Below are 13,029 nucleotides of genomic sequence, written 5' to 3'. Positions count from 1 at the left end.
CAATCTCTCTCCCCTACTACAAAACCCCCATTGCAGCAATCCCTTTTGAATAAATCTTCCTTACTGTCTTTAATGCATGTCATGAATAATTTTTTCTTTAACACTACTCCCCATAATCTTTTAGTTCCAGCTGAACTGGACTTCTTCCTCCTGCCTTAGGACTTTTGCACATGTGATTCCTTTGCCTATGACTTAGTTTTTCCAGATAACTACTATTGTTCTTCAAACTAGGCATCATTTTCTCAGGGAGTATTCCCTGAACCCCAAGGCTGTTAGCTCTCATGCTAGATGTTCTATGACACCCTTTATTTCTTAACACTCTTCACACTTGCAATTTGTTGTTCATTGTGAACTCCAAATAAGGTTAAAGGCAACGTTGGCCTTGTTTGCCAGTGTGCCCAACACTAGTATTGACTAGTACATAGTAGACACTCAAATATTAGCTGAAGGTGAGTAAACACACAAACGAGATCAACAAACATAAACAAAAAAACTCACAAACATACAAAGAATGGAGTTGCTTATGATGTTTAATTTTTATGTTCACTTATATTTTTAATACAGCATTAATAATGCAGAAGTCAAACACTGACTTAGTCTTTAATTTCTATCAACTACAGTTTTGGTGTCATTCTATGAAACTGAGAAATCTTTTCAAAAGAAGATCCTCTAACTAGACTACTCTTAATTTGACTAATACTGTAAAATATTAATGATAGTACTGACTGACTTCCTGGTTCATCAATAGGCTACTGAAGAGAACATACTCACTTTTTAAAAGAGTTAACAAATCAAATTTCAAGCCAGAACATACTGCCTATGAGTTGGAAGTATTCTTTTTCTTCTAGCATCTACATTAGCAAAGTTTCAGTGGGACAAAACAATCTTAGATGGCAAAAAAGTCACTTAAGCACTTTGCTTTCTTTTTGTGGAGCTTCTAGTTACTATGGGCACTCGAGAGAAATTAATAGCTCCTTTGGCTTTCAAAGATTTTCTAAAGTATTTAAAAATTGACTGAAGGCTAGAGGAAGGGGCTAAGTTGTGTTCTTCTGTACCAGCAGAAACCGTGGGAAACTCCTTTTTCAAAACAGTAGCTGCAGGTTTATCCAAAGGCTTTGGACTTGTCACCCATTCACGGCAGTGGTGCTTTATCCATGCTAATAACTGGATGTCACTCCCCAGCTGGTGTCCTACGTGATGTTCAGAGTCAATAAGTGCAACAGCATATACTTTGCTCATTACTTCCCACTTTCTACGAACAAGCAAGTCCATAAAAACCAAGCCTCCATAACCATGTACAAGGAAGGCAACATCCTTGCCTTCAGCCTTTGAAATGAAGTAATCCCAAATATAAGCCATGTGTTCTTCAGGAGTGTTGCTGCATCTTTTTGGAATACATTGGAGAGACTGCTGGAGAGATAAAAAGCTCTCAGTCTGAACCATTTTTCTGGAAGGGGACTCAACATTTTGTGTTAAAAGGCCTTTCCACTCTTTTTCTGTCTGTAGGTCCACAAAATTGTCGTTGGGGTTTAGCACAATTACATCATAATGTGCCTGCAATGCCATTTGAATACATGGTATCTGACTTCCATGTTGGAGACCATGATGTATTACTGCCTGCTGACTCCACTGACCAGCTCTAAAGACTCCACGGTCCTGAAGAAGGACGAGAAGAGCAGAATGATGACTTGTTAATGCTCTCTCACTCATGAAAAAGAAGCTTCTTGGTTCCTTGTCAGCCTCTGGTGGGATATATACTTTTTGTAATTTGCACACTTTTTCCAAAAGTTCATAAATGTATTGTTCAAGCAAATGGCCAAGGGCCTGGTAGCGCTTGCTATTCCTCTCCAGGACATTTTTATAATAGTTAAAGACAAAAGGCTTATGTGTCTCAGTGTGTCTCAATTCAGCTTTTTCATTGAAGTCATATTTAAGTTCCTCTAGTAAATCAGATTGTTCTATAAATTTTCGGAAGCTCAGTTCCTGAGTCACTGGTAACCACTGAAAGTGAAAAGCAATATTATGTCAGTACCAGAAAAAATAAAATAAAAATTTCATCTTGCTAAAGTCTTCCTGCGGGAAATCATATTGAATTAAGCACTTTAAGAAGACATTATGGTAAAGATTTTAACTCAAAATAATTGTGAACGATGCAAAGTAGTGAGAAACTGAATACACTAAGGAACAATGGCCAGACCGTATATAAAAACAGAACTCTGACCCACAACCTGCAGGAACTTGCCCAGGAAGCCAATCCCTTATCTGTTGATCCAATAAACAGCCCAGGAAGCCAGTCTTGTAAGTCAGAATCTCAGGAAGTCAGACTGCTACCTCTAGTGACAAGCTGTGAAGCCAAACAATAACTTCTGTTACAGTGGGTCCAAAATGGCCAGGACTTGATTAATAACTTAGAGCTTCCCTAATTTTTATCCCTGCTTCCAACTTAGGACCCACCAGAGAAAGCCAAATATGCACCCCTAAACAGTCACATAGGATGCCTCCCTTCTAGTTGTCTTGCATTCAGCTTCCTCATGCCAACAGTGTCCAGTCAGGACATACCAGCAGCCTTCCCTTTTTTTTCCACTACAAAGCTTTCCCACTCCTCTGCCTGCCTTTGAGTCACTGCCAAAATGCAAGTGATGGTGGCTAACTCCCTTGCTATGGTGAGCTCAGAATGAATAGGTTTTGCTTTTCTCATTTGGTTGGTCTTTATCTCCACAGTAAGCATTCAAACATTTTTGCTATTAAATAAATGGCAGGGGATGGCAGTAGAAGTGAAATGTGAACCAGGCAGTGTAGATGATGATCAATTTATCTACTAATAGAAGATATGGTTATTCTGATATTTGAAAATAAAAGAAGTGACTGAGAAGTGAACTTAGTTATTGTCAACATAGCCCAAAGGGAAAAGAAAAGACTTTGAAAGGTTAAGTCCTGGAAAAAAAAATCTCAAATAGACTCTATTCTGAGGCAAACAAACAAACAAAAAACAACAAAAAAAGTTAAGTGGCTTGTGCCAAACAACTGTTAAATAAATGTTGGGTACCGAGGCTGTCTGACTCCAATTCATGTTCTTAACAAATTCATGAATACTCTCACTCCTTAATTTCTTAACACTCACACTGGCAACCACAACCTACTTCCAACAAATAGCACTCCATAAAATGATTTTCAGTGCCACTCAAGCTGCTATCAAGGCTTAAGGCAAAATCAACATGGTGCTTGCTTGCTTTGATTTCTTAACTCTTTTCTCACTTTCTGAATCTTATTCCCTGATTCCCAATTAATACTTCATGAAGGTGTTTGGTTGTTCAAAGCATCCAACCTATCTACACTGCTCTCTATTCTTTAAAAACTTTTTTCCTTACAGTATTGCTGATCTCAGGTGCTATTATGTAATTAATATATTTTCCTAGCGTGTAAATGACAGATAGGAGCCTCTGGAATTAGATTGATTTAGGTTTAAATCCTAGCTCCAAATTTTATGTTGAGTGACTTTCAGCAGGTTTCTTTACCTCTATGAGTTTCGGTTTCTTCTACTTGTGAGTCTTAGTTTATGTTATCTAAAATAGCAATCCTTATTACCCTCTATCCTGCTACTCTGCTTATTTTTCTTCATAGCCTACATTACCACCTGATATATAATTGTTTGTATATTTGAAAATTATCTGTCTCCCCTCAGTAGAATAAAAGCTCTATGAGAACAGGAACTTTGTTTAATTAACTGCTGTATCTGCAGTACTTGGAACAGTGTCTGACAAATATTATATAAATATTTTTTGAATGCATAAATGCAAAATAGGATAACATCATTTATTTCACAAAGCTGCTGTGAGAATTAAATTAACTAATATAGGTAAAAACCATTTTATGTACTGTCTCACACGTGGAAGTTTCTGTAAAGATAGGATGATCTTCCTTTTTGAGAAGTGTGAAATAAAAAAACATATATCTCTTGTCCAGCCTTCCTTATTCACTCAACACTGTGATTTTTATCCACATTAATAAACATAGTCCTAGGTCATTCATTTTATCAGTTTATAGTGTTCCATTGCTTGAATATGCCGTGGTTTGTTTAACCATTTTCCTGTTGAAGAATATTTAGGTTGCTCCAATTTTCCACTATTATAAACAAAGCTATAACAAACATAGCTATATTTTTGTGCACATATCAAGAGTTTCTTAAGGCAATATACCTAGAAGTGGAACTTCTAGGTCATATCAGCATCTTCCATTTTACCAGATACTGCCAAATTGCTCTCCAAAAAGGAGGGTCTATTTTATACTTTGGCATGGATGAGGAGGTTTGCCCAGAAAAGCAGTAATCTCTTAGATCTAAAAATACTTTGTTTATTCAGGTGCTGTGCTGGAAACTGCCTTTTTCTCTACTGAAATAAAGAGAAAGGTACTGAATATTTAAACCTCAATGAACTAAACCTAAACCAACTAAACTAAACTAAATCAACGAACTAAAGAACCTTGTTAGCTAACTTTTCTTTCAATCAGAGAGTAAAATAAAATGAGTATTTTCTAATAGCACATAGTATACAGTTACTCTTTTTCACCTTTAAGTGCTTGTGTACCTAGTTGTTTGAGAAACAATTCTCGGGGGAAAAGAATGGGAGTTTGCAAACTGGAAAACCCAAATGGCACACAGATATATAAAGGGCAGGTATAGGTGGGGTGAACAGGAGCAAGGTGCAGAGTATCCTGTAGAGTGAAAAGGTAGACCATTCTTTAGAATTTATTGTAGCTTATTTTGCTTGGTTAATATACTCAAACTTGTAACTCTCATATCTAGCTGTCTACCTGATATATTTACTTGGATGTCAAATAGCCATTTCAAACTTAACACGTCCAAAGCACTCCCTTCAGTCTACTCTCCCTCTAGTCTTTCTCATCTTATAAATAATTCCATTCTTTCAGTTGCTTGTGCTGCAACCTTCCTTTCTCTCTTTCACACTCCACATCTGATCAATCAGCAAATCTGTAGGCTCCCTTATTTGAAATATATCTCTAATCTAACCACTTGTTACCTCTCCATCTACTGCCCTAGCCCTAGTACAAGTCACTATCAACACTAACCTTCATTATTAAGCCTCCTATCTAATCTCTTTGCACTCTTATCTCCTGGTAGTCTGTTTAACACATAGCAGCTAGAACGATCTTTTCAAAACATCACTTTGTTATAAAGCAGAAACTAACACACCATTGTAAAGCAATTATACTCCAATAAAGATGTTTAAAAAAAAAAAAAAAAAGTGAGGGACAACTTAAAAAAAAAAAAAAAAAAAACATCTAAATTGGATATCACACCCCTGTTCAAAATGCTCCATTGTCTCCCCTCTTACTCAGAATAAAAGCCTAAGTTCTTACCATGGCCTACAAGGTCCCCCATGACACTTAGCTCTCCAAGGTCATTTCCCTCCATTTCTCTCACTTGCTTACTCATCTAGTTAAATCATCTGGCTCTTAGCTCTTTCTCAGGTGTCATTTCCCACCACTCTCTTGCTTACTTCACTCTAGCCCCACTTGGCCTCTTTGCCGCCAACTTGTAAAGCAAACTCCTATTTAAGGGCATCCCCCTTGCTACGCCCACAGATTGGGATACTCTCCCCCTAGATATCTATAGGGCTTCATTTCCTTCAAGTTTCTGCTCATCTGTTACCTGATCAGAGAAACTTTCTCTGAGCATTCTATCTGAAAGGGCAATCCCCTCTAATCCTTCCTTACTCCCTGTCTATCTATGATGCTTCATTTTTCCTTCCCTTCCTCCTTCTTCCTTTTCTTTTTTTTGGGGGGGGATTTTTTTTTTGTATTCAAACAGAAAGTCACAAAAATTATAATCATCCTCATCAGTTCACTCAGTTTTCTTTTCTTTTTGTTTTTGCACTTATTACCAACTGACATATACTTGCTTACTGTCTGTTCCCTCCCATTAGAATATAAGTTTGGGACTTCCCTGGTAAACCAGTGGTTAAGACTCTGTGCTTCCACTTCAGGGTGCATGGATTCAATCCCTGGTCTGGGAACTAAGATCCCACAAGTTGTGCGGCACGGCTAAAAAAAAAAAGTTCCATGACAGCAGAGACAAGGACTTTGTTTTGTTTTGTTCAGTAGTTCTTGGAATAGTGCCTGGTGAATAGTAGGCACTTAAACATTGTTGTTAGAATTTTATGATTTTTGCTAAGGGCATAAGAAAATAAAGAGAAAAATCCTCTAGCTGTATACACAGGAGAAAGATGCACACAAAGCTTTTGAAAAATTATAGAGGCTCCTTCTATAATTCTAAAGTTAATAAATGTTGATTTATGAATTATTCTTAGAGACTATCCTATACATCTATATATATTTATTTTCTCTTTTGAAAATCAAGATGGTCCATTAAAATAAAGGAAGAAACTGTTTTATATACTTAGTTTTCTAAAGAGTGGTTTGGAATAAGATAACTTAGCTTTAAGAATAAGATTGTCGGACTTCCCTGGTGGCGCAGTGGTTAAGAATCCACCTGCTAATGCAGGGGACACAGGTTCGAGCCCTGGTCTGGGAAGATCCCACATGCTGCGGAGCAACTAAGCCCGTGCACCACAACTACTCAGCCTGTGCTCAAGAGCCCGCAAGCCACAACTCCTGAAGCTCCGGCGCCTAGAGCCCGTACTCTGCAACAAGAGAAGCTACAGCAATGAGAAGCCCATGCACTTACAACGAAGAGTAGCCCCCGCTCACTGCAACTAGAGAAAGCCCGCGTGCAGCAACAAAGACCCAACTCAGCCATAAATAAATAGAATAAGATTGTCAGAGCTGCAAGGGATTTTATTGATATTCTTAGCTAATATGTTTATTTTATAGAGAAGTGAGGCTTTCAAAGGTAAACTGACATGCCCAAAATAACTCAGGCAGCTCTACAAACCTGAGAGGAGATTCATTTTTTACCAGTGATTTTAAAAATACACAGTATTGGGCTTCCCTGGTGGCGCAGTGGTTGAGAGTCCGCCTGCCGATGCAGGGGACACAGGTTTGTGCCCCGGTCCGGGAAGATCCCACATGCCGCGGAGCGGCTAGGCCCCATGAGCCATGGCCACTGAGCCTGCGCGTCCGGAGCCTGTGCTCCGCAACGGGAGAGGCCACAACAGTGAGAGGCCTGCGTACCGCAAAAAAAAAAAAAAAATACACAGTATTTTTTCATTCATTCACCAAAAATTTGGTGAGGGGATTTGTTAGTCACTTAGTTTTCTATATCGAATACTCTAGTCATTTTAAGAAGGGAAAAGAGTATATAATCATTAATGAGAATTTCACGTTAGGTCCTTTTAGTAACCTGGATTAGGTGGTGACACTGCTGGTTATAGCCATGCCTAGAGCAAAACATAATTATTTTAAATTATTTAACTAATTGTGGTAAAATACATTAAATATTTACAGTTTTAACCATTTTTACATGGGCAGTTCAGTGGCACTGAGTACACCCACATTGTGTGCAACCATTAATACCATCCATCCATCGAACATTTTTCATCTTGAAAAACTGTAACTCTGTACCCAGTAAGCTATAATTTTTCATTTCCCCTTAGCAGCAGCCCCTGGCAAATCTTTCTACTTTCTGTCTCTATGAATTTGACAAGAAGAGGGTGGGTGGGGCAACAGAATCACAGATGCAAGTAATTTTAATTAGCTTACTTTGGTTTTAACAAACTCCTTCTCTAGGATCATAAAGTGGTTATACTTAACAATATTTTACATTCTTTACAAGTGATCAGTAAACTTTTATGAAAATATAATTTTACAACCTGGGAAGTTAGGGTCTAACCCCAGGTTACACAGTAATATACCCTATTACAGTAATTACAGTCCTTTGGTGTATTTAAGAAAGAGGTCCTGTTGTATACCCTATGACATTAAGAAGCACAAATGAGTGATACTTCACTAAGAAAATGAAAAAATATCTAAAGATACTTTTTTTCAATGAACATGTTTTTATTTACTTATATATTTAGAAAACCAAACTAAACCAAAACAAAAAAACTCCTGGAAAACATCATTTAAGAATTACTGTTTTGGTAAAAAGCAGCACTATTTTTATTTTCCCAACACATAAATGCAATTATGAGGGCTTTTTTCAGAAAAATAATTATGCCTGTATACAATTCCATTTAGTAAATTATAGAAAATAATAGAGCTTATGAAATTTTATATGTAAAAGATTCAAAGAAGAGCAAACTAAATCTCTTCCCCCTGCCTACCTCTCCCCAGGAAAGACTAAAGAAGATTAATTTAAGCCACCTGAGGCAAAGACAGAAAATAGGATATTAGTGATGGAAAGAAAAAAATCAGATGTTAGAAATCTGGGTTGCCCAAATTTGAGTATGTAACAGAATCTCCTAGGAAAGTTTCTTAGAAAACTAATTTAGTGAACTATTATAAAGATACCCTTGTAACTACCCCAGGTTAGCTTTGCGAGCCCCCCCTAAAGTGCCTTCAAGTGCCCTCTTCCTCCCCTCCAAGAGCAAGCACTCCAGACTTTTATAGAAATCAATGCTTTCTATTTCTTTATGGTTTTATCTCCTATTTACACAGCCCTAAGACCTATAGTTTAGTAGTTGAATTTTGTTCTTTTTTTTTTTTTTTAAACTTGATATGCCTTCCTGGGAAGCTGAAATTCTGACAGCTAGATTTTGGATTTACTGACTTTGCCCAATCCTAGATCCTATGCTTCTTGATTGGGATTATTTAGAGGTAAGGGGGTACCAAAAGATAAAGGATAAAGAAGACAGGACTACCTAAAGCTTCAATTTTACTAAATAGTAACATAAAATGAAATTTTTCTATTAAAATCAACCAAATGTATTAAGGCATAGAAGTGCTAAATAAATATCACATTTTAAGACAGAACACTCTAAAGTTAGTGTTGGTGGGGAGGGATAAATTAGGAGTTTGGGATTAACATATATACTACTATATATAAAACATAACCAACAAAGACCTACTGTATAGCCCAGGGAATTATACTCAATATGTTGTAATAAACTATAAGGGAAAAGAATCTGAAAAAAAAATAGGTGTATACTGTGTTTTCAATCTTCAGCTGGGTCTGGGACACCAGACCCTGTCCCAGATGCTGGGGACACACATAGTACTTGCCTTCCAGGAGCTCCCTCACTCCTGTGAGGTCCAGAGAGTCAACCCCACTAATTTCAGTCCTTAGCTCAACACTGTTGCCCCTGTACCTTACTCATTAAGAGCAAAATAAGTTTGAATGCGTGAGTTAAAAAAAAAAAAGATGTATATGTATGTATAACTGAATCACTCTGCTGTACACCTGAAACTAACACAACATTGTAAATCAACTATACCACAATTTAAAAAAAATGAAGAGCAAATCAAAGACTATGCAGCCAAAAAAATCAGAAAAAACGTATTAGAGAGGTATGCCATGAAGTTAATTAATACAAATATAATTTTTTCTGTAAAAAATATATTAATCTAACATAAAAACCGAAAAAGAAGATAGTGGTGTATGTACAGGATACCTGGGGCTGAGCCCCAGAGCCAAATGACAGTTTAAAAAACTTAGGTTATTAAAGGTTTGTCCTATAGCCTCCTGGACAAGAGATTACCCATCTCTTGCTTAAATACCTCAAGTTACTGCAGGTTTTCATAACTTCTAGGAATAGGCTATTACACTGTAGGGCAGTTAAAATTGCTCATTGTCTTAAAAAGGAAGATATCCTTGAAACAAAAAAACCTATAGTCATTTTTCATGAATCATGTGTTAATTCCTTTATATCTAGAAGAAAAATCCTTCACATAAGAATTCTCAATATTTTAAGGATAAGATTCAACTACTAACAAAAATGAGGCTAATAGCAACATGACACAGTGCTCCAAATATCTTTGCAAAATCTGGGCTTTCCAGGAGCCCATGGTAAGGAATTCCAGATTTTAATTTCTAAAACAGTTTAGGAAGTCAGGATGTACCCAGTGCCCAACCAAACCTGTTTATACTCAGATTATACTTAAAGTTAATTCACCTGTGAAGAGAAGGGTCTTTTTTTAGATTTTGTTAAGCTCTCCTCAAATATTGTTAATTAAGGGGTAAAATAAAGGGTTGATCAATTTCACACTGCCACTATGTCTTGAAACTATTAAAAAAAACACACCCACTGCTTTTAATAGTATAGTTAGTCAAAACAAAAATATAATGAATACCTAACTTAAACACTTTATATGCACTTTTAACACTCAATAAAGAACCATACTCATTAAGATCAAACCAGTCCATCCTCTCCTTCTATAAAATACTGGGCTGATGAATTTCTAATCTCAAATAATCTTAATTTAAAAGGCTCTATACAGTATGAGCTAAACATACATAAAAGAAATGACCTTATTTACAAACATACTAAGAGAAGAGAATCATTTACTTTTTTTGGTCTTTCTTCCTTATTTTAAAATAAGGAAGCTATCTCCTGAACATCATAAAACACTATAAAAGAAAAGACTGTGTAATTAGTCTTTCATAAAAGGAAAAGTAAGGTTGTTAAATGACTCCCTCAAAAGTAAAAAACTGAACTTTTTAGTCCTATAGTTGTTTGCAATACAGTCAACTATGTAGTAGAGACTGTTAAAACTAAAACAATAAAAATACTGGTTTAAAAAGCAAATTTGAAAATAAAAAGCAAATTTAAAATTCTTGAGCTTAAAGGCCATTTATCTTCACATATGTTATTCAAAACCAGCTCCAATTCAAAGAAACAAACTGACCCACTAAGTCTTTATTAGCAGAAATGCTGTATTTGGTTCAATGACAAGTTTAAATGACATATTTGCAAGCTGAATATTATTTCATATAATTTCATTTCTCACAGGTTCACTTCTTACTGCTAAACTTTAAAACTTCTTTTAAGGAAGCTGTAAGTTTGGACTGAAATGGATTAGGCCTACTTACAATTTCCTTTTTTATGTTTCCACCTCTTAGCTCTATTTCCATCTTTTGCAGTTAGTTTCCTATAATATTGGCTGATGAATTGAGCCAGTATGATTCTTGAGTTAAATCATTCAATTAAAAGAGTTGATTTATGAGGAAACTTAAAATTCAGATATTTTTCAGTAGGCAGTGTTTTTATTTGTTAAACATAAACTAGGGCCTCTAAATGAAATCCTTGTAGTGAATTTCATTCTCATCAAGCCCTGAAGTATTTCTGCTTTTCAGCCATTCCTGCCATGTAAGACACTCCCCCCGGCCCAATAGGATCATCACCTGGAGGCTTACTTTTAGCTCCGCACAGGCCACACTGTAAGTAAGAAGCAAGGCTCAAGAAGCACAAACATGGGCTCTGGTAATGAGCTGGACGAGTCCCTTTACTGGCCTTGGTAAAATGGGGGAGGAGGAGCGGATGTTAAACTGTTGGAACATTCCAGTATCATTTTGCCTCTGGAGCGCTCTGCTGAATTTTGTGAAACTTATTGTGATTAAAGCTTACACAGTAAAAAAAAAAGTTATTCAAATATGTACATTATGGCTAATAAAGTAGGACAGTTTTCTAAACTGATGGGTCCTATAAAAGGACAAAAAAAATCAGTCTGCAAGTACTGGTCGTTGAGTTCGAGGTCAGGGTTATTCCTTTAAGTACTGTAATAAAAATTAGCGGCACAAATTCGTTTACACCCACCCACTTTCTAGCATCTCAGCATTTTATGTTTTAAAAAATTGAGGTGCAGCTTATCTTTTTTCCTGGCCTTTAAAAATGGTGAGTTTGAAGAGGTCCTTTCTATTACTCTGACATTTTCTCCTCAGCTGACCTTATTGATTTCCACTTCAACTGCTAAACCAGCAGCTAGGCTATTGATTTTTGTCGTCTTAAAATCTTTTTTTCTTTAGTCTGAGGAAGCGCCTTGAGGACAAATATATGGGAGAGTCCATGAGGAAAGTAGTAGCACAAAAGGACTAATGTTTTGTTCTCATATTTCCGGGGTCCCCTCGCGGGATTCAGTGAAGTGGAGGAATTCCTAAAGTTTCCCCGGTTTTGTTTTTAGTCAACTTAATCTTCAAAGTCAACAAAGCCTTAACGATCTCGGGCTAAAACCTAGCACCCAGTCTCAGTTTCTAACAGGGTCAGAGACAATGAAAACAGCGTCAGTTAATAAGCACTTGCGACGGTAGCCCGCAGAGAAAACTACTCCCAGGAAGTGATTTCCGGGTGGAGGTGGGAGGGGTGGCTAATTTCCGGTCTGAGGGCCGGCGACGGCTCTTGCGCAAGCGCAGTTCACATTTTCCTGGCTTTTTTTTTTTTTTTTTCCCTCCCCTCCCCCTCCCTTCCCCAGCCTGAGGGGTCTTGAGGTGACAGCGACTGCGATTCCAGCAGGAGGAGGAGAAGATGGACAAGGGGAAGGCCGGGCGACGGCGATCTTCATCCGGTGAGAAAGGGTCGGAGGAGGGCTGAGCATATTGTTTCCTACCTCGGGCAAAGCGGGGGAACAGGCGACGACGGGTGCTGCGGCCCGGAGCTGCGAGGGCTCGGGCTCCGGCTCGGGCTCGGGCGCGGGGGGGAGGGGAGGAGGTGAGGTGAGTGGGGAGTGGAATGGAGTGGGGTGGAGGGGCGCGCACAATGGAGGGTTCCCGGGTCTCGCGGGCCCCTGCGAGTCGAAGACCCACTGCGAGCTGTCATCAAAGCCTCGGCCGCTCTTCACCCCGTCACCCCTTTTCATTTTTGTCCTTCTCCCGCGAGCACCCTCCTTGGGTCTCATCGGCCTGCGGCTCTTCCCGGTTGGCTTGTCGCTCTCCTGCCACGCCTTCCTCGTAATTCCACCAGTGTTCCAGTTTTATTTCCAGCTTCTCAGCGCCTTGGTCCTACTTTCCTCTCTTCCTTTGATTCTCGACTTTGGCTCTTTCTCACCCCTGTACCTCCTGGCAGGTAAAAGCAGCAAAGAAGGAAAGGTTGGGCATGTTAATTGACACTTCATTCCTCGTCTAAGTGCTGCAAGCAACGTGTCTTACTTGGTCTTCTGAGCCGGCCCGCTTAATAACGTTTT

General features: G+C 38.1%; 2 protein-coding genes across 9 annotated transcripts in view; one reads left to right on the top strand and one right to left on the bottom strand.

Moving 5' to 3' along the window:
• The window catches only part of SENP7 (SUMO specific peptidase 7), a 171,803-nt gene that overhangs the window by 7,021 nt on the left and 151,753 nt on the right, over positions 1–13,029 (top strand). For 7 of the 8 annotated variants that reach the window (XM_024759197.1, XM_024759202.1, XM_024759201.1 and 4 more), the window contains one exon: positions 12,322–12,414. In XM_024759197.1, the coding sequence (XP_024614965.1) occupies positions 12,375–12,414 (40 nt within the window). In that variant the 5' untranslated portion in view covers positions 12,322–12,374. Of the gene's footprint in view, positions 1–11,230; positions 11,294–12,321; positions 12,415–13,029 lie in introns of those variants that run through there. The other variant, XM_024759199.1, reaches the window with a different exon arrangement.
• On the bottom strand, positions 49–12,511 carry LOC112409227 (putative protein FAM172B). Its single transcript, XM_024759204.1, has 2 exons — positions 12,457–12,511; positions 49–2,001 (listed from the first exon to the last, which is right to left on the bottom strand). The coding sequence occupies exon 2, from the start codon at positions 1,708–1,710 to the stop codon at positions 907–909; it is 804 nt and encodes a 267-aa protein (XP_024614972.1). The 5' UTR covers positions 1,711–2,001; positions 12,457–12,511; the 3' UTR covers positions 49–906.

The sequence above is a fragment of the Neophocaena asiaeorientalis genome, unplaced genomic scaffold (genome assembly GCF_003031525.2).
Source record: "Neophocaena asiaeorientalis asiaeorientalis breed wild unplaced genomic scaffold, Neophocaena_asiaeorientalis_V1.1 scaffold197, whole genome shotgun sequence".
Classification (NCBI taxonomy): domain Eukaryota; kingdom Metazoa; phylum Chordata; class Mammalia; order Artiodactyla; family Phocoenidae; genus Neophocaena; species Neophocaena asiaeorientalis.
This window is presented reverse-complemented; position numbering and strand designations above follow the sequence as displayed.